The 22,177-nt window shown below is 38.0% G+C and overlaps 1 protein-coding gene across 1 annotated transcript in view; it reads right to left on the bottom strand.

Moving 5' to 3' along the window:
* The window catches only part of CFAP54 (cilia and flagella associated protein 54), a 119,170-nt gene that overhangs the window by 29,087 nt on the left and 67,906 nt on the right, over window positions 1–22,177 (bottom strand). The window contains exons 40-51 of the mRNA XM_053463661.1: window positions 20,624–20,847; window positions 20,203–20,317; window positions 18,133–18,205; window positions 17,620–17,772; window positions 16,407–16,607; window positions 15,424–15,511; window positions 10,903–11,100; window positions 6,217–6,283; window positions 5,796–5,996; window positions 3,275–3,361; window positions 2,705–2,827; window positions 678–731 (exon numbers count right to left, since the gene is read on the bottom strand). Of these exons, the coding sequence (XP_053319636.1) occupies window positions 678–731; window positions 2,705–2,827; window positions 3,275–3,361; window positions 5,796–5,996; window positions 6,217–6,283; window positions 10,903–11,100; window positions 15,424–15,511; window positions 16,407–16,607; window positions 17,620–17,772; window positions 18,133–18,205; window positions 20,203–20,317; window positions 20,624–20,847 (1,584 nt within the window). The remainder of the gene's footprint in view (window positions 1–677; window positions 732–2,704; window positions 2,828–3,274; window positions 3,362–5,795; window positions 5,997–6,216; window positions 6,284–10,902; window positions 11,101–15,423; window positions 15,512–16,406; window positions 16,608–17,619; window positions 17,773–18,132; window positions 18,206–20,202; window positions 20,318–20,623; window positions 20,848–22,177) is intronic.

Raw genomic sequence — 22,177 nt, 5'->3', positions numbered from 1 at the left:
CTGCGTTGTTCGCATTCAGTGCAAGCAACTTCTCTTGTACTGCACAGAGGAAGCAGGAATGGAGCAGAGTCATGTGATGTGATGTACATTCACGTGACTATGCTGGGTTCCGCTTCCCCTGTGCAGTACAAAAGGTCCTCCCAAAGGTAAGCAGCAGGGCCCTAGTGATCCCGGTTGCCCTGGCTGCAAATCTCACACGGGCCGCACCTTGAGGTCCGGCGGGCCGCATGTTGGACACCCTTGATATATGTATATATCCTCTGTACTGACAGGTGCAGACTCTTTCTCCCACTACTGGTGCTACATTTCCTGGTCACTACCAAGTGTTTAGCATGCGTTGGTTTTTTTTATGTCTTATTTTTTTGGGTTTGGCCACAATAAAATGATACATTGGTGACAATTACCAGGTTTAGGTGGCAGACATAACAGGGCAAGTGGTTTTCTTCAGAACTCCGGACGGTTTTTGATCACAGATTTGTTCTGTACCATTTTTCATGATCAACAACTGCCCTCACTTTGCACCATTTTTGAAGTATGTTGCTATGGCTTGAAATCACAAGAGCTAGTGGTATAGAAATAAACTCACTCTACATCCAACGTCTTTGCCTCAAAATTGTAACATTCTAGAAAATGTATTATATGGAAAATCTATAAAAATGAATTAAAATGCTTTCTACCTGTAGGTTTTCTCTGGATAGCACTGTATCTGAAGATGTAAATTTCGGACAGATCTGGAAAAAAATTGTTAAGAATTAACAATTGAGAAGCGTTTTCATTACATTTTCATTCTAATGCTTTTAAATAAATTTTGTTAAAATAATTCATCAAAAGACTGTAAACAACTTGTAATGACATATTCCAAAAAAGCAAGACCTTGTGTCATAACATTTTCAGGGTACGTCCAGCTTGTTTTTCATACTCTAAGAAGCTTATTAATATTTTTAATCATTCTACAACTTACAAGTTACTATTTTATACATATCAGACACTGCATAAGAACATCACTGACATCTGTGATCTATTTGTGACATATTTGTGAATTGTGATATTTTAGATTTCAGTCTGATTAACCCTCCCCCAGCTATTTTGATTTCACTGACACATTAAGGAAAGATCTGTCAATATTTTTTTTAATTGCTATCCGTCTGTCTTTTTGTGAATTCAAATAATATGGATTGGTATTTGATATACACTAAGTTCTCTCCCACACATACGTCTGTCATTATAAGTAGCCTGTTATCTCTATATGAAGACTTAGCTTCCTAACTGATTACGTGGGCGATCCCTGGGCAAGAAACACAAACTGTTCTTGTGACTTCTTCTTCAACACCAAGACATTTCCTGGAGGCATTTAAACATTGTCTGGTCTATATCCAGCCATATTTTTCAATGCTTACCCAAATATACTCTTTACCTGTTAGCATTTTTCATTAAGGTTGACATTGATGTCATATAAATAGGTACTTTATTATCTGCCTATTCTATAACATGACATTACCAACCATTCATCATGGGTATTAATGTAACAGGTTACAAGCCTTTGAATCCAAAGTCCTTTGAGTACAAACTTGTACTTAGTGGTTTACTACAAAAATTTCTCTATATACCCATCTCTGTTCATTTTGTTATTCATTCATTCACACTGGGTATATGCAGTTAATTCAGATGTTTCATCATCTCCAATGATGCTATCACGGTTCATAAACATTTATGCATCACCCCAACCTAAAGATCATTAAGCTTAGAAATTAGAAAGCTTACAAACTGAGGGTTTAATGATAGCTCACATTGATGAATATGATAGCTGCATTGTTCCTTTAAATGTTTGAATTGTCCATACAAATCAGAGAAAACTGGGGGTCTGCTCAGTCGCCTGTGCACGTATGCGGAAGGTGATGCCATTAATTTAAATGGGAGTACTTTCCTGCCACTGACTGACTGCTTTAAGCAGCCAATCAGTGACAAAAATAGTCAAACCATGGAGCAGGACTGTTGCAGTTGCTGGTCAGCCATGTCTGTGTCAGGTAAATGCTTTAGTTTTATTTATTTTTTTCATTTTGGAAGAATGCATATCAAAGTGCTCACAGAGTACTTTAACATGTATTCTTCTTATATGGGGTGACATGGGCATTAGACCATCCCTTTATGAAAGAGCACAGGCTGTCAGCAGAATATATATTTCACATGTCCCCTGTCGTGAATGCCTCTGTTCTTATAAGAACCCTTATAATGCGTAGAAGTAATTAAGCTCCGATGTTTGCTGTACCCCAGGGAATTGGTTAGATAACCATGTGTGAATCCTTGTTGGCATTTATTTCTTCTCTACCTTCTATTTTAAGTTATTCACAGAACCCGGCCGCAGGCTGGTAGCCAATCACATCAGTATTTACTAAACAGAAGTATAACGGATGTGCTTGTGAGAGAATTGTGGGCTGCATATTAGGTGGTACAAATACATTATTTAAAAAAACTTTTTACTTATTCCATATTCCACATGTAGTCTTATTTTTATTATTATTTTGTATTTACCATGAAAAGTAATTATATTTTAAAGATCCTTATACTTGGCAATAAAAGGGTTTACTGTGTATCTGTCATTGATATATCTAATCTGCTCTTCTGCTATCAAATGCCATTTTTTACCAAAATCCTTTCTTTTTTATAAATCTGTTGTCTGTATATGAAATTATTTACAAAATGTTACCTTGGGTTTTCCAGAAGGCTTGAAACCTTTGTGTGGTCTCCTAGGAATTCGCTTGCCATGACTGATGATGGAAATTTCATGAAATGCCTCCGTAAACAGATGCAGGTCAGTAAGGACTTTAATCTTAAAGAAGATACACATATATATATATATAAGTGTGTAAGCCAGGCTATTGAAACATAAGTATAAATATGTTTTACAAATGAGAAACCATGAGAAACCATAGATTTAGACAATGCTTTATGAGAATATGAAACTCAAAGATAACATGTAATAAGGTGAATTATGAAATAAAATAAACATTAGCTACATCGTAAGCTAATACTGCCAAGGGACCGCACACTGTTACAGAAAATGTAGCTGTTTTAACACCAAAATTGTTTTTCATTTGGATTCCTAAAATAAACTGTGAAGCCCATGTCAGTGAGATGGATCTGACAAAAGTGAATGCCAAGGCCAATTTCTGGCTGTTAAGATAATGTCACTTAGCTGTGCATGACTGGTGCTGGTTAAAGCCACTACTATCTGTTTATTTCAAGGTCAGTAAACACCAAATGTTATTTGACATACCTTAAGAATCCTTCCTTCTATGGATGTAACTGGGTCACGACAAACCATGGAAACAAAATACTGGTACAATGTGAATAATGGCAAAACCTGCAAATAACAATATAATATGAATAGCTAATCACATTATCTGTATAATGAGTTTTACGGATCGTTTTTTTCCTACTGCATGCATTCCGCCTATGTCTTTCAGTTTATACCAATCATCTTGTATCTGTAACTCTCAATCATGCTAATATCATCTAGGAAAATGGGCACACTAGATGGGCAGATTTCTTTTTTGATCTGCTCTGGAGTTTTATGTTTGTATCTGTAAGTACCGTATTTGCTCGATTATAAGACGAGGTTTTTTCCAGAGCAAATGCTCTGAAAAATACCCCTCGTCTTATAATCGAGGTCGTCTTCTAATCAGACCTCATTCTGCTTCGGCCGTGCTGCTTACCGGGCTTTGATCGCGAGCAGCGTCTCTGCTATTAGCAGCAGGAAACAGGAAGCTAGCACAGTCCTCACATAACTCTACCTCCCCCCTCCTTCCTCTGGGGGCGGGGCCAGAGAAGTTGCTCGCACAGCCGGGCCCCTGCAGAAGTCTGCGAGTGGGAGATCTGCAGTTCAGGTAAGGGGTGGGGGGTTTGAGTGTGTGTGTGTATGTGTGATTAATGGAATGAATGAGTATTTAAATGTTTGTGAATGAGTGTGTGTGTGATAGCATGGATATGTAAGGGGGGTGGTGGTAGCATGGCATAGGGAGGCTGTAATCACACTTCTAACATCCCCAGGTTCCAGCACGTACTGGCTGCCTTGGCTTGATAGGAGTGTGATTGCTGTTAGCAGTATATATATATCTCCAGAAATGCATTTTAACCCCCTATATGCCACTCAGCCCCATGATATGCCTTTTAACCCCCTATATGCCAGATTGGCATATAGGGGTATAAGGCATATCATGGGGCATATAGGGGGTTAAAAGGCATATCATGGGGCACAGTGGCATATAGGAGGGTATAAGACATTTCTGGAGGCAGAGTGGCATATAGAGGGTTAAAAGGCACATCATGGGGCAGAGTGGCAAATAGGGGGGTATAAGGCATTTCTGGGGGCAGAGTGGCAAGCCTGGGGGCAGATGTGCATAACTGGGGGGCAGGTTGGCAAATAAAAGGAAATAAAAATATTTTTCTCAATCATAGCTTGTATTAAATATGAAAATTAGTTTACATGAATTAATATTTACTAGTAAAACTTTTTTCCTATAGGGTAGTCTTATATTCAGGCTTTTTGTTTTTTCCTAAATTAATATTTTGATTTTGGGGGGTCGTCTTATAATCAGGGTCGTCTTATAATCGAGCAAATACGGTAATACTGACGCATGCTGATCACGGGTGACACTGATTTGCTACCTGCCTAGACACAGGCTGCAGGTGAAGAATCCAGACTGGGGGTAACAATACTCTCTAACTGCGCTCATTCACAGCTCATAACGAAGAAAGAGGTTGTTAAATACTTCCTCTGCATCAAGGCAGAAAAAGGGTTTTGTGTCAGTCAGTTCCCTAAGAGGAGGGAGCTCACACCCCTAAAACTGTAGCTTGTAAATAATGTATGGCTGATAACTATTTAGTTGATAAACTAGTTTAGCTACTGCTTAGTGAATGAAGAACTTTGTTATATATAACCGTTAGAGCTTTTATTAATATCCCTCCCGTATCTGAAGTCAGGACATGCATATATCTATATACTAGCGTGTGCGCCGTGATATGCACAGATATATATACATACATAAATATATATATATATATATATACACCTTACTTCCTTCTCCATTGCTCTCTTCTTCCACTTCTCTCCCATCTCTCCTCCTAGTGCTCCTCCTACTATCTGGCAGTCACTCTCCCCTTTCCCTTACAACACTATCCACCAGACCTCTTGTCTCTAATGTCTTCTCATACTTTCCTTCCCGTTCCTCTATTGTTTCCTTGTCTCTACTCTCTCTATTCTTCTATTTATCTTCTTTTCCTCTGCAACTGCACACAACACTATGCAGAAAACCCCACTTGTCAGTGTGCAAACCCTTGGTTATTCTAAGTGGAACTTCTACTGGAGTGCACTTTGCTGTAAGCCCAACAATTACTTCACTACAATATCTTTTCCATCTGTTTTTAAATATGGCGCACTCATTGTTTGATTTATGATCAGTGGCTCTCCAAACATCCGGTAGATCCCCTCCTCTTTTTTCAGTCTACGGCTGCCTTATTGTGTGTGGGCAAAGCAGGTGGGTAACCATGCATCATCAGCACGTGTCATTAGGATACCAAGCTGTCACAATTTCCAAATCTTCTGGTTTAGATTTAATTGTATATACAACTTGAAGATTTAAATTTGATTTGGGAAACAAAGCTTTACTGTGCTCTAACGGAAGTGTTTCTCTTTTTCTGTTATGTTTCTCCTTAAACTGCACTCTAGTAATGTTTCATAAAAAACAAATGTATATATAAAGATGTCTAAACACTGTACATGTAAACCGGCAACTAACCACAAGATTGTGACCAGCAGAATGCAACTCGAACATGATGAAGCTCAGACAGGCAACAACAGTATTGACATCGGCTCTGTATTGATCAGAAAAAAGGTCTATTCCAGGAATCAGTTCTGATACTTCACAGCCATCTCCAATCTCATACAATGCATAATCACGATCCTCCTTGGGATGTGGCAGAGACACTCGAAACATAGCCTAGATTTTGGAATCAGAAATAAATTATGGAATATTTAATTTAAAAGTATTTGTATTAAGACAAAGAATATGTCTGAATATGTTAAGTCGGTAAATATTAGGCTAAGGAAATCAATGTCCTTTTCTCCACTTCAGAACTACAGCTTGCCCTTGTCACAATGTCAAACAGGTTTTTTCGTATTTTACGCTAATATGATCAAAATACATTTGCATTGCTTACCTTGTAAAGTGATGCTGAAAGCATGCAGCATTCTGTCCTCTTTTTCAAATTAGAAGTCAATATATACCTACGGCACATAAACAAAAACAGCATCTGTTCTTTAGCAGGCCTTCACTTGATATTATCTATCAGTTTCAAGCAGAACAATCTTGCTCTTTATAGCAATGGTATTGTTAGCATTTAGCAGTGAAACTAGAGGGAACACTAGGTGTACAGGCATTAACTTCACCTATGGCTGCTATCTAGTAGACCCTCTGTGTCCTGAATAATGGACCGCAAGCAATTTTCCCTTCGCCCACTGATTTCTATAGGTGGAAACATGCAGAACTGCATGCATTAAATCTGCCAGGATGTGGTAGCATGCATGGGGCTGCAACACTACTGAGCTTTTGACCATTCTTACCAGCATACTACAGAGTGAAGTGGTGACCATGCAGTCTTTATTAAAGCATTAAGAAATGTAGGAAAACCTGCTATACCCTCCACTGACATCATTAAAAGTTATATCTATTTTTCTGTTGCTGACTTTATCTAATGTGTGTCTAACTGGGTGAAAAATTTCCACCAAAATGATGGCGCTTTTGGTGAAATTGGGTGAGAGGACGTCGGCGAAAGTGCAGAGATTTGGGCGGAAGTTCACCTTAGACAGCAAAACGAGAAGCAGAAGCATCGGCATTTTGTCAACATTCACCGTAAATATACCTTGAACTGTAATTATAACAGTAGGCCTAGAAAATACACTAAAATAAATACACTAAATAAAAATAACCACTCCCAGCCCACATTTTTAAGTCAGGGGAAGCAATGAGGGGCAATGAGAATGTGGATGGATGAGAAATTAAATGAGTAAACCGGGTGAAATAAAAGGGAGGATGAAATAATGGTTTGTTCTCTAATATGGGAGTTTCATTTCACAAACATCACTATACATCACGAATGTCCATCCTCAGAGAACCTCTGAGACTAGTGGCCATATATAACACATTGCCCAACTACTAAGATTTCTTGAATGTCACATCACCGGTTGAACATTATACAAGGCCAGCTCAGCCCTTCCTGATGGGGAAACTTGACATGGACAGCCTTTCATCATGCAGTTAAACCACAACTCTCATTCTCTAAGGCAAGAGTTGGCAGGAGAATAAACCCCACAGGGTTTCTTTTTGGTTACTTAACCGCTACATAGAAAAAAATGCAGCTATCCTTAATGCTGTTTATTTAGGTAAAAAACCCACAATCTGCTTAAAAGAGAACAGAGATGAGGAGGTGCTAAATTTAGCTTATGTTATAGTGTCTTCACATACTAACTATATTGTTTTTTTTTACTAAATCAAAGATACATTTGAAACAAAAGTAATAAAACTATTGTACGCAACACACAACCACAGTCACTCGAACATTTCAAATCTAATGGTGTTTCACAAACAAAACTGTGACATTTCTATTATTATACCAAACATTCTTTGGCTGGTAACACAAATATTGTCTTGAGAGATACTTATCAATTCATGGATGTGTTACACAATGGCATGCAATCTGCTATAGAAAATGCATTGCAGCACAAGTGAGATATGTAAATTGTAAATGATTCTTGGCAGGGTGAAACTCATTAGCAAGTGAGATCCTCCAGTTTATACTCCAGAGGCATATATTCCACACTTCTCTAATCCATCAAACACACTGCTGTTTGCCCCACACATTTGTAGCTTTTTACGCTCACAAATATTTAAAGTATACATAAATCATTGCAGCGTTATATCAAACGCAGATCTCAACCATCACTTCCTAAAATTAATAGTTATGATAATTAGGAAATCATACACACTCTGTATTCTATACCACAGAATAATATATATTGGCGGAAAATAAAGTCTGTTTCAAAGCATTTGGGTTTATTCAGCCACTTGAGGGTTTTGGTCATCTAGTGAAGTCGCCAAAATGCTGGTCTCTATATGTATGCAAGTGAAGATTTAGCTCTAAGTCAGGGGCGCCCAACATGCGGCCCGCGGCACCTCGTTGTGCGGCCCGCGTGAGATCGGCAGCCAGGGCAACCGGGATCACAAGAGCCCTGCTTCTTACCTGTAGGAGGGTCTTTTCTACTGCACAGAGGAAGTGGGCAGACTGGATGGGCCTACTGGTTCTTATCTGCCGTCACTCTCACTTTCTATGAACCCAGCAGAGTTCATGTGACATCACATGACTCTGCTCCAGTCCTGCTTCCTCTGTGCAGTACAAGAGAACGCAGAGGGAGGCCGCACCCCCTGCTGAAGTCTGTGAGCGGCATCGAGGAGCTGCAGTGCAGGTAAGGGGGTGGGGAGGGTGTTTGAATGAGTATGCGTGATTGAGGGAATTAATCTGTGAATTAATGAGTATATGAATGAATGAGTGTGTGTGTGATAGCATGAATGTGTAAGTGCTGGAACCTAGGCATGGTGGGACTGTGATTGCTGTTAGCAATCACACTCCTATCATGCCAAGTGAGCCAGTGCATGCTGAAAACTGGCTAGCTACCCCCCTTGTGTATTGATGCTGCCAGCAGTCTGCACATCATTTACAGCCACCCTGTACCAGGCCCTCGCACGTATACAATTCTGATGAAGTGGCCCACTGCAGAAAAAACATGGACACCCCTGCTCTAAGTAATTAACTAGAGATAGCTCACAGGACTAGAGAGTTGTCTTGATAGCGCTCCTGTTGTCTACAACCAAGTTGACTGCTGGTTTCCTAACAGTCGGCTTCCCAAGAAAGCTCATAACGGAATTTTCATTGAAACAGGTAGGTCTGGGGTAATGTGCCCTCTAATGTTTTAATAGTTGGTGTACGCAGAAACCTTCTGTTGTGCAATTTGTTTTCCTGTTATAAAAGTATGCATGCACTGAATGTACAAATGTATACTTGAAATTGTTCCAAGATAGTTGTGACAGTCTCTCTCTCATTGCCAATAAAACTGTCACCCCCCCCCAGAGTCCCTTTGTCCCCTCCTTCACTGTGCTACAATCTTTTTCTCCTCCATGTAGTTCAGGTATAGATCAATTAAACAACACGTGAACACACAGCATTGCAGGACTTGTCCAGCAAACAGATCTTTGTCAAGGTCCATTTGCATGGACTACATTGCATTCCTTAGATATTGGTCTTACTCAACTCATCTTTCACCATTTGTCGCACATTTCTTGAACATGCACAGTGTTATTCCCCTTCTGCCAAATGGAAGCTGACTTCTCAATGAAATTAGTCGGAGTAACCTCAGCCAATCACATGTATGTTATCAAAATACTGATGTTTTGCTAGCATACATGCGGTTGGCCGGCTGCTATTGTACATATAGGAAGAAGTGCCTGCACTGATTTGTATGCAGCAATGGACTCCAGGGAAAATGGACTACTATATCCATTAAAGAAATCATGATGCTACGCTGTTATTTTAAAGCTAAAACAATCACATGTATATTAATGGACTTTGTTATATACAAGAGTCGTTAAGAACAAAAACTAAAATTGACTTTGAAAATATTTTTATTTTTATCATAGATGCAAAAGATATTTAAAAGGAGCCCTGGAAAACAAGTCCCACTTTTTTAGTTACTTTCAAATGTAGATTCAGCCTAAGTATGCTCACGAAACAAAGCATCGCAGTGATCCCACCTGAGTATAAGGTGAGAGATTTTCTCTAGAGTGAAGCTGCGTGATGTGGCTGTTCACCAGCCGACAGCCAGCCACAGGGTGAAAAGTCTCTGTAAAATCCAGAGCTACATTAAATAATGCTGGCTTCTACAAAGTTCTAAGAGTTATTTTAAATCTTCAGCCGGTTTAAAAATAGCCTAGTGATTAATAACTACTGGAATCCTGAACATTTTAGACAAGTTGTAGGAAGAGACAGTATTAGCTAGACCATCCCTCATTTAATTCTATGACACTACTACGAAAAAAAGAAAAACCTAATATAATTACAACAACAATCATTACAGCAAAATAAATATTTAGGAATTTGATTTAGGCTTATGGGCATTGGAAGAAAATGGGCACACAATTCAGGGCTGGCCTGGGGAAAAAGGGGGTGACTTTCATTATATCCAGCTCCAAGTGAAGGGGAGCCTATGTATACGAGAGTGACGAAGAATCCTATCTCTCATTGAAGAAATGCCTTCTTACATCTAAAAGCCTCTATAATAAACATCCCAGTTAGCCAGGATAATATTTTAACCCTATACATTTTAGTCTAACATCTTCATCTTTTAGGTAAGAAATAGTGTTAAATGATTTGTCCCATATTACTAATAAAATCCAAGGAAACTGAATATGCACAGCCATTGCATTTACATGTAATTTCTTTATAATTACTCAGAATGGGTGTAAGTTTTCTAACACACGCCACAGGATGAAGCATGTGTACATCTTTAAAAGGATCGAACGCCCCTTAGATCCTGAAAGGCATAAGAAGTGCCCTGATTTACTCATTACTAGGAAGAAAGGGTCCTATACAAAACACAGACTTACCATTTCAAAGTAATGGGAAATCCACAGACATTTCAGCAGTCACAGGAGAAGCTTTTACTTTATCTGCTATAATATTTTATGTCTTCGCCATGTACAAGGAGAAGCTTTTATGGCTCCCCTCTGGGCACTAAGCATTAGGTGATAAATAAAAATAAATCACATGGATATTTTCCCCCTTCCAAATACTTACCGAGACATTTTAGCGGTGATGACGGCAGCCAGCAAACAACCCCATATTCCCGCTCGACAGAGAAATTTCTCACTGTAATCTTTAGATCTTCCATTTCTTTTGCTGTCTGGGGAGCTATCGAGTTCTTGCCATGAATTAAGAGCATCAGGCATGTTGAGCATTTCATCAAGGGCCTGACACCAGCATTTGAAAGCAGCTCTGCAACAAATAAAATGCATCAAAATATGACACCTTTGGGAGAATTTACCAATGGATACAACATTAACTTGCTTAGCTTTGTCAAGGTCTGAATGTTCGAATCCTAATACATATATATATATATATATATATATACACAGTATATATGTGTGTGTGTGTGTGTTTACGCCTCTAGGACTTAGATACAGTATTGGATGCCTTTTATTGTAAGCAATAAAGGTTTCTATTGTGAGTATCAAATATCAGTACTGTTGTCTTGGATTGGATTGTTTGAATGTACATTGCTCCTAAGTAATAGTTACCAAAGAAAACTTACAACTATAACATAAAAAACAGGACTACATAAAGTGTGATTTAATCATCATACTGTCCTAAAGGCTCATGTAAATCAGAGATTATGGTTTAGACCATATATCTCAAGGTTTATACATCCAGTGAGTGCTATGTTTCAAACATTTTCTAAATGGTGCTCCTGCAGCTTTACATGGATAAAGAGAAATAGAGGGACATCTTAAAGACAAATATCCTAAACCCCACAAAGCAACGTGAATGTCTCTGAAGCCGTCGTATTTCAGAGTGCAAGACGTGCTGCTAAAAACTGGTGTTTCCTAATAGTTACAAATGATCACAACATAAAAAGAGAAGGAAGGTCTGCCCGTTCTAAATGAGAGGCAAACAGAAATAAATAAATAAATCAATCTAGGGAATAATCCTGCCGTCGATGCTAAATGACAATGACAGCCGCCTCCGCTGGAAATGCTATATGAATATGACACTCACAATGGAGATCATATTTGCTGTTGAAGATCTGATGAAAAGCAGATGTGCTAATAGAAAGAAAAATGAATTGTCAGATTTTATTCAGACACTAAAACAGTTGCGATTGCTTATTTTTTGTAATCGGTGATTAGTTTAAATAAGTGCACGCAGAATACTGTGTCTGAAGCAAATTGTTTACAGGACATTCTAGTTAAAGGCTTAGAACATTTCCATTTCTTAAACTTTACAGAGATGTTCCCTAGAGGGGCCATTATGCTATAAACTTGCAGATACGGCAAGGATACTGTCAAAGACTTTGGGTTAAAACACTTACGTTGGCTTTATTTCTATCTAAAGTTCTCATAAAAAAACTTCCAGGAATGACCTATTGGGATCTGTACATGTTTGGTTGTTTTCTACATAGAAGAGTGGAAATATCAGTAAGTATATTAACCCCTTAAGGGCAATGGGCGGTCCCTAAACCCATTGAAAACAATGCATGTTGAGCCCGTACATGTACAGGCTTTGACATTAAGGGGTTAATCTGGAAGAAGCTTTGATTTTTGGGTAAGGTACTATACAACTTCGAGTATGATAAACTTTTAAAATTCTGTTTTATGCTTCTTAGGACACTTAAAGGGGATTTGCATATTACAATCCAGTACAAAATAACATGGACTTTATATAAAGTCTTCCTGACAATTTGTTCCAAATTAGGTGAGTGTATTATAGCCAAGCTTTTTGTTATCACAAAAGTACTAAAGCTGTATCCATTCTATACAATCTCATGTATAATGCTCATCATGTATTGTTTTAGGAGTTGAAAAGTATTATACAATGTACAGAAAATGTGGTCTGTAAGCATTCCTACTTGATTAGCCTACAAAAGACACATTGATCATGTGTGATTACCTCTGAAACAGTGATCATACCTGGGAACTTCTGGGCTCTGGCTACCCGGAGCCTTCCCTTGCTGGACGAGGCCAGGACTGCACACTGACGTCAGCGGGCAGTCCCATGATGTCAGCGGGCGGTCCCGTGATGTCAGCGGGCGGTCCCGTGATGTCAGTGGGTGGTCCCGCTGATGTCAGTGGGCGGTCCCACTGACGTTAATGGTAGTTCCCGCTGATGTCAGGGGAGTTCACGCTGACGGTTGCAGGAAACACACCCCTATTTAAAGGATAAAATGGGCGGGGAGAGGGGCGTGTCAAGACCCCGCTCCCGCGACCCGGAGGATTCGGTTCTTGACCCGGAGAACCAGAGAAGCAGTGAACCCGGAGAGTTCCCAGGTATGACAGTGATAGAATAGCAGTGTTTTGAACGAAGGGGGCAGTTATATATGTCAGTTGAAATCCCCCTTTCAAAAAAGTTTTTTTGGTTCCCCCAAACATGTAGGTACCTGGTTCAGTCATTTTTTTCCTTTATGCTCTGATTAACTAAGCAAGCATATATATATATATATATATATATATATATATATAAACACTGCTTTAAGAGCCTAATTGGAACCTCGATGCCTCTGCAGGTATTTCTAGATTCCAAGATGCATTTATGAATCAAATATTCACAGACCCTCAATTTACATTCACACTTCCCAACACTTTAAATGTATAAACATTATTGGTAACACATGGTTATATCAATTAATTTTCTTATGTAGCGTAAGGTTTTAATGGATTATGCCTTTTATCTGTCAAAGTGATTACTAAAATGCAGTGATAAATATAGTACACTCCAAGGAGTATAATTTTCACACATTTCCTAAGAATAAGTCTACTGTCCTGGGGGAGGTGGAGGGGGGCGCCTCGTTAACACTTGCCGCAAGATTGTACTACAACAGGAAGAACAGAAATGCACTTTTATGGCTTCATTCCTTCTAGCACATTTGGGAGATTGCTGAGAGTTTTAATGGGAAAAATATCTCTGCATTGCAGCTTCCAGAAATGTGAAATGATAAGACATTAATGATGTAGTCCTTAGGATGGGTGTAGGAATGAATATCACATAAGAGAATGAAAACATGTTCCTGGTACAGTCTTGGAACATCTAACGTTTAATCATGCTTTTTGGCAATTTCTCGATATGTATGGCTTACGGCGCTGAATGATGCAGCCCGGCATTGTAGAGAACCCAAATAATATTATACAGAGTTTGACTTAGTGATGTACCCAGTGGAATGATCCAACCCTGAAAACCTGTGGTAGACCTCACAGTAAAAGTCTCTTCTGGGGGGGAAACAAGGTTTCTGCCACTTACAATGGGGAAAAATGGACAGTTGTTTCTCAATATAGCATCTGTGATACGTTTAACTGGTAATAGAATGCCAAAGCTAACAATTCAGTTTGCCATACAAACCTATTATTTGATCACTTTTTCATTGTGGACAAGTAGACAGGCAGGCTGAAATATCTGGATAATGATGATATATTGCTGAGATGTCATGAATATTAATATCTGGATAACGATGACATATTGCATAGAAGTCATGTTGATTAGTTATTTATGAAGCTAAATCATATCAGCACCTTAATGTGGGTTATTAAGTAATGCTAATGATAGTTACTAAATTGTAAGCTCACAAGATCAGTGCCTTCTTGTCCTTCTGTGCCAGCATGTCTCGTTTTTGTTAATTTTGCATATTGTTAATTTTGTAAAGAAATGATAAGTAATAATAAAAATAATACTAGGTGTAAAAAAAGCAAAGTATTTTACATCCAAAAAATGTGTGAACTGTATTATACAGTTTACAGTGGCGGAATACTAATATAACATATAGGAGGCTGCAGACTTTAGACGAAGTTGGTATCTATTATTGTGTCAACACAGTAAAAGATGTTAAGTCATAGAAGCTTACAAGACTTCAGAGGTCTGAGATAAAATCCAATAAAAGCTTCCAATATCTCATGGGCTATTACGGCTACATGCATTTTAGTTATATTAGGGGCTGGGTATAAACAGAAATGATTATGCAAAATGGTACGAGTGATGCAGTCACCATAGCAACAAATGGGACATTGATGCTATTATCTCCACTTTTACCATATTGCATCAGAATTGCGCTTTAAGCATAACCCCTGTGTGTACACATTACGGTATTGGGGCAGTTGCAGTATACTGCATTTTGCATTGTCAAACTACATTTCTGCAAACATATACATGTCTGAAGTAAATGGGATTTAGACATATTTTACGAAGATGTGGGACAGCTTGTTTTTTGTCACATAAATTTGCATTTGTATTTTTTTTGCTCAGAATCTGAATATTGTCTAGGGAACTCTTGCTGCAATAACCCCTGTCAATGAAAGAGTGGTTTGTTGAATACAAAACCTGAAATAAACAGAAACATCAGACAGTATTATTCAGGGACAGTTTACTGTGCTCATTTATAAGCCAAATACAGCAAAAAAAAATGAAAAAGTTGGAATAATACACAAATGGAGACTTTAAACTCACACCACCCGTTTAAAGCATTCTTATCACAGGAGCCGCATAAGCAATGCTACAGACATTACCTGCCAATTAAATCCAACGAACAGAGCTCAGCCAATAATAATAATATATTACCTTTTATTTCCTGTGAATAGATGAAGGCTGCCAAGTTCGTGCAGGGCCTGAGCTTTAAGACCTTGTTGCTTGGCTGAGTGTAGTATTTCTGACATTAAAGCAAAAAGGAACACATTCAGTTAGAAATGTCAGCACTACAAAACGAATACATTGGCGGTGAACGGTATATGTAGGTTAGTGTGATTGCTTATTTATTAGACTTTTAACATATAGTATATATTTAGAATACAAACAGGATAAGAATATATATATATATATATATAAAAAATGTGTACCCCTTATTAATTGCAGTAAAAACATATTTCTACTTAAATGCCATATCAACTCACAGAATTTGCAGGCAGTACTGTTTTGCATGCCTCGGTCAATAAATAAATAAGTTGAAAATGGCTCATCTAGTAGTTTTTGGAATTTAGAGATGGACTAATTCAGAAGAAGACAGAAGTTTCATTTCCAGTTTATTGGACCACTGCTGGTTATGATGATGCATTGAATACGCATTTCATACTTTGAACCAGTATCACATTTAATACATAACACTTTTTTATTCAAATTGTGCTTTGCTTAATATCAGTCGTCCACCTTAGCCCACCTTTTGAGTGGGTTCAAAATAATTTGCAAACAAATGAATATGACAAAAGAGGATTAATGGTCTAACCACAAACACGCACTAGAGACTGACAGCCGAGTCTGGATTAACAGGGTTGTTGCTCTAGTTGCGATGTCGATATGTTTAGCACACAGAAGATGATGGATTTCATGGAAATAACACTGAGGCTTCATGCACGACAATCTTCCCGTCAGTTCTCCAGACATGTTCGCCAAGACCTTATTTTAGCGCAAAGATTAAATGAACTTGATAAATTTGAGAATCGTTTACTTTTGCAATACTAATGGGGTCCTAAACACATTAATCTCTTAGCCTACAGTGTGATTGATCTACAGACACAGCTGCTTATCCGTTAAAGAATGAGAGGTTTTACCGATAGTTTTGTCATATGAAGAGATAACAGTTGAAAGGTGTGAAGGTGAGATTGCTTTGCTTTCAATTGAGTAAATGGAATGGAATTCTTCCTCTGACAGGTTGGGAGGAGCAGAACGATGGCGCTGGGCAACACCTCTAGAGAAGCCAACTCTTCCGTACTGTGAGTATCGATTCGTCAGTCCCTCTTGTGGATTTAATCCTGAATGAAACAAATTAGATATCCTGATGCGCCATACTTGCTCAGAATGAGCCATATTTTACAGTTAACAATAAACCTGCATTTTTCCTTATCGTATGTTTTTCATCCCTATATCACACTCAATAAGCATTCATTTTTTTTATTTAATAGGGACACTCAGACGGCTCTAAAATACAAACTACAGCGGACACAATCAATATGAAGCACACTTTGTATAAATCTGGGAAAAAGGCAATTGCTGCCACAGAGTTTCGGGCTTAATTATATCATATGGGACACATGGAAGCAGAATAAACATACAAAGCTCCCAGTGGATGGAAGCCGTTTAGGTCTGAGAATGTAGTAAAATAACACTCTGGAATATATGATTTGATTATACCCCTCGGTGCAATTCTACACTTCCTTAAATGTCTGTGTGTTTATGTTAACTGTCAAATAACTATTATGGAGCTAACAGAAATCTTGCTACCAACAACTGCGTTTATTAGTGTAGTATTTAAATATATATATATATATATACTATAGAAAATCAGAATATTATGAATAAAAACTAAAATCACTGCAGCATTCCACTGATCTCTGTATTTGTAGAATCGGGCTATAAACCTTTGTTTAGTATTTTGTGACAAATCAGATGTTGCATTTGATTGTTAATTTGGCAGGAAAATCACTTCACCATTGGCTGGTTTTATACTATTTCAGTACTTTCTTTGTGTTTCCCTTGCTATAGTAACGAATGTAAATTGCGTAATTACTGGTATTACAGACCAAGCAATGGCAATCGGTAGTTATACAGCTATTGTATAGAATTTATAATAATGTTATGAAATATAAGTATATATAAAATAAATAAAAGGGGTTATTTGCTTGTTGCATACATAATAGACCTTGTGTGGTCAGTGGGTATTTCTGTAGCAAAAGCATCTTATCTAGATAAAAAATGCTAACATAGATAAAGGTGCATTGGATGTTAAAATGTGTCGTATTTATCGAAACCTGTGACACACTGTACCTTGTCCATGAGCCAGGAATAGCGTGAGTAGTTTCCTGCTGTGCCTAAGTGCTCTGCTAGGGTATTTAGACTTCTGCAGGCTCTCCCGGAAACAAGCAAGTGTATCCATCACATCAATGGGCACACATACACGTACTTTTAATTCTCTGCCACCTGAAATCACAAGAAATTGCTATGTTAGAATCCTCACCTGGAAAGTTTTGTCACTAAAGTTTTGCCACTAAAGCCCATATGATGACATATATGATGTATCTCAACATGAATTTCAACATATTCAACAAACAATCCTAGGGCTGGTAAATGAACAGATATACATAAATAACATACTGAGTATATATATATATATAAATATATACTGCAAATTTGGGGATGGCAAGCTCTGAATGATGTTATCATTCCTTCCTTTTACCTTGAGATGTGACCCACTCAAGATGGGTGAGCTTCCCTTTTTGCCCACTAAAGAAACTATCCTGTGTGTATGTGTGGGCTAAATACTACAGACACCTCACTGACCTGGATTACCCGTCTGTCCTTTTTTACCAACACTGGCTCCCGAATATTCTCCAGTGTAGTTCCTGCAACAGATCTGGAGATAACAGTATACAAAATTAGGATGTCCGTATTATTAAAAACTCATTTTAGAAACTAATTCTTGTGCTGATCTGTCTGCAATACTGGTATAATAACATATGGATTTACCGATAATCTGCAGCAGGAGGAGACAGGGGTTGATATTTATCTTGTATTTTCCAAAGCTGGCTGTAGCATAAGATTCAGCAAGCGTTAATCAGAAGCAATTATTGCTTTGTGGGGGTTACGGAAATTAAATAATAAAATTATCTTCATTTTTTATATATTTTTTTGTTCTTTAAAAGGTTTTCTTCTCGTGCCTAGTGCTGTCTTTTAGTCACTTGAAATCAAGATGCTCACTGATTTGGATGTTATAGGAATTAACTGGCAAACTAATCCAGTCTATGAATAAGTAATTACATAAATCACTAACAAGGTAGTTACATACTGCACACTAATTTACAAAAGACTTGAAATTATTTTTTTTAATAAAATGAGCCAACGCCATACTCCTGCCTTCATTTATTTGAGTACTGAGGTCCCTTTGTAACTAGGAAAGACAATTATTAACCAGAATGGACGGCTTTTCAAGAAAAGTGAAATAATTACCCTGGCCACTGTACAGTTGTTAGATAATATCATCTGAATAAAAACACCATTGGTTCATGTATAATAATACTGTTATTAAAATCCTATACCTGCATGTAACTGCTACATTGTATAACACAATAATTAGAGGAGCAGAAAGTCATTCTCTTTGTAGGCTTGATCCTGTTTTGTTACACAGCTCATCAGAAATTAAAGTGATTTGAGGTTATTTGGGTCTTATTAGCCATATCCAATGTAGTTGATACAATATCACACCACTTTATACTGATCATCACCTTTACAACATTTTCAGATGTTTTAGATATTAATTCCGAGTGCCAAAGGAGTGAGCAACCATAGAGTTCAAACAGATGATGTGCAAACATAAGAGGTACATGCTTGAGCTTGCATTGCTTAATAATTAAAGTGATACGATAACTTTAGCCCATTTGGTTTACAGATGGCCCAACACCAGTTCCAATATGCACTTCACCAGTGTGCGGCACAGATGGTAAAATAAAGGTATGTAAAAAGGCCACAGGAGTTATAGTTTTCTGATTCTGGGTAAAGCATAGCTTTCCAACTCTTTTTAAAAGTTGATCTATGATGAGGGATTATGCAAGAAAGATTAACGATGATTTCCCAACTGGAGTTTGCTGGTTTTATATGGGATATTTTTTGTATTTCAAAATTCTGCCTCCATGCTCTTCTTCCAAAATGGTAAATGTTAAAGATCCTGACTGTTAATAACTGGTTGTCTCTGTCTGAAAAGCCATTTTCACTCTGCTGACTTGCATGTACGACTCAAACTGGCATTAAGATTTAACAGCTAGACACTTACAGAGCTATAGCATCTAACCAAACTCATTGCCTCCATACATTTGTATGTTCTTCATGCTACAAGGACCTAGACGGTCTTATGGCAAAATATCACATTTTTTTCTCTTGTTTTCTTGGTTTATTAGCTGACATTAAAACTGTCCTCTAGGTACCACAGCTTTCCCTCATTTTGGGAGAATTAGGATTACAATCAGGAGCTTCAAACCAGGTGCACGCCACATTTATTCATTTAACTACTATCTAGATTTATTGTACTTACTTGACTCTTTTATCCTCTTCCTCTTTAGTGGCAAAATTTGCACAGCTTTTGAATATTGATCAAACCAGAAATATACATTATTTAATAAAAAAAATAATATTTTGGATATAAAATGTAGCAGTTTTTTTTTTTTGTTGCTCCAAAGACGAATAAAGTACACCACACGCGTATTATATATCCTTGTACAACCTGTACTTGTTTTCCAGCGTAGTTTATAATGATAGAGAAAAGGCTTATTATTTCTTTGAGAAACAACCAGGAAGAGATGCAGTGTTCTTGAACATGATTAAATATAGAATTAGTATTATTGAAGCCAGAAGACTGACCTTTCCTTCATGGTCATCTGTGGCCTCAGTTGCTTCATTTGTGTCACATATCCTGGAAATTAAGATCCTCTGTGCATGAACCAGCAGTGGGGTTACTTGCTCTGTATATCGCTCACTAAAAAAGACATGTTATACAATATAGTAGCATCTATTGTGTATATCTGTGTTCCTGGGATGTTATTTTCAACTATATTTCCAACTGGGTAGCTCTAATGCCAATGTTTAATTATTCCACAAGTGCTACTAATGCCAAACACCAAATACTGTACCATTAATAAGGGATATTAATGAGCAATAATTAGCCTCCTGCATTCCAAAATTCCACAGTCCAGTCATAGTTTGACACAGTTTTGGTGAGATGTGAAAATATACTCCCATTTACCTAAGAAACCTTCCATATCATTAATAAAAAATAACTTACTGAGTCAAAACATTGAACTGGATGGCAATATGGACCAAGGCTTCCCATCTTTCCATCTGATATAAGATTTCTATTGTTTTGAGGACCACTTGACAAATCCATCTCAAATCTACTACATTGACATCATCAAAAGGGTACTCAAATGTCAGATTTGATCCACCTTCCTCATCTGCAATTCCACCCATGCAGCTTGTGACACCGAACGATTCCTCATTATCAATGACCTGTGAATGTAAAGCACAAAGTGACTGGAAAACCACAACATTACTACAATACCATGCTACATTCAAGAGATGGAATGTAGCAGTTACTTCTACTCTATTACTGGCCTAAACAAAACATTCAGATAGAGTCTCCTTCATATATAAAGCATAGCAGAGCAGGCATACCTGGGAACTTCTCAGAAAAGGGTGGCTTTATTCAGGTGGTAGCATTAGCCCTAGTCAGGGCTGGACTAAGACCATCCAGGGTCCCGGGCAACAAAAAGTCATGGGCCCCCGGTGGCAATACCCCTCTTTTAGCCAGGGCTTATCATGGCTACAACTCTTCCTGATTAAGCCCCTCCCCAGTGGTTACACACCCACATATCTAATTTTTCGGTATTTGTAATAATAAAAAAAAGATAACTATTAAACAGTGTAAAAAAATTCATTTATGGTTTTCACACATCACAAAAATATAATATTAAATATTAATATTATATAATATATATATTATATAATATTATGTATAATATTATATATGGCAGCCATTGAAAAATACAATATTGCACAAGTAATCATAAATATATAAATACAGAAACCCAATCTGAAAAATATATTAGTAACTATATCTACGATCACTGTAAACAAAAACTAGGAACTAAAACTAGGAAGTACAAAAGCTCGCTTGAAAGCATTTTAATATTTTTGACAACGTTTTTCAAATAAAAATGTCTTACCAAGTATGGATTCACCAACTATTATAAACGTGACTGTTTACCCTAAAACTTACAGTAGAACAGTACATTGGTTTGGCTAAAGTTTTTGGTCTACAACTTACAGAAGGAGCAAATATCTGAGTTTACAGGGTAAATGAGCTAAATTGTCCTCAACAGGGGGAATGTCTCTGGGTTCATGGGTGGCCCTCAAAGGGTGATTGGTCTTAGGGTGCTGATGTTGGCACCAGTAAGGCCCATACACATCTCCTCACCCTTTGAGGGCCGTCCAGGCACCTTAAAATACCACCCCCACTCCCCTAAAAGATCTATCCCTTCACCCCAGATGATCCGCAAGTGGTGGTAGTATGACTTCATCCCATGCACCTCCTGGAGAGCCTCAGGGGGTGAAAGACACTCAATGGATTTTCTGGAATTACAGCCCTTTGAGGGCACATAACTCCCCTGAGTTGCCATCACACCCTTGGGTATCCATTCCTTCACCCCAGACTGTCAGGTGTGAAGTCATGGGGCTGTAGGGGGTTGATGACCCATCTCACGGGTGGGACAGGCCCACAATAGGATGTCATTCTAGACATAATCAAAGGACTCTCAAACCACACACCCCCTTGAGGGCC

The sequence above is a fragment of the Spea bombifrons genome, chromosome 4, assembly GCF_027358695.1.
Source record: "Spea bombifrons isolate aSpeBom1 chromosome 4, aSpeBom1.2.pri, whole genome shotgun sequence".
NCBI lineage: Eukaryota > Metazoa > Chordata > Amphibia > Anura > Pelobatidae > Spea > Spea bombifrons.
The sequence above is the reverse complement of the archived record's forward strand: the minus strand, read 5'-3'. Positions and strand labels throughout refer to the sequence as shown.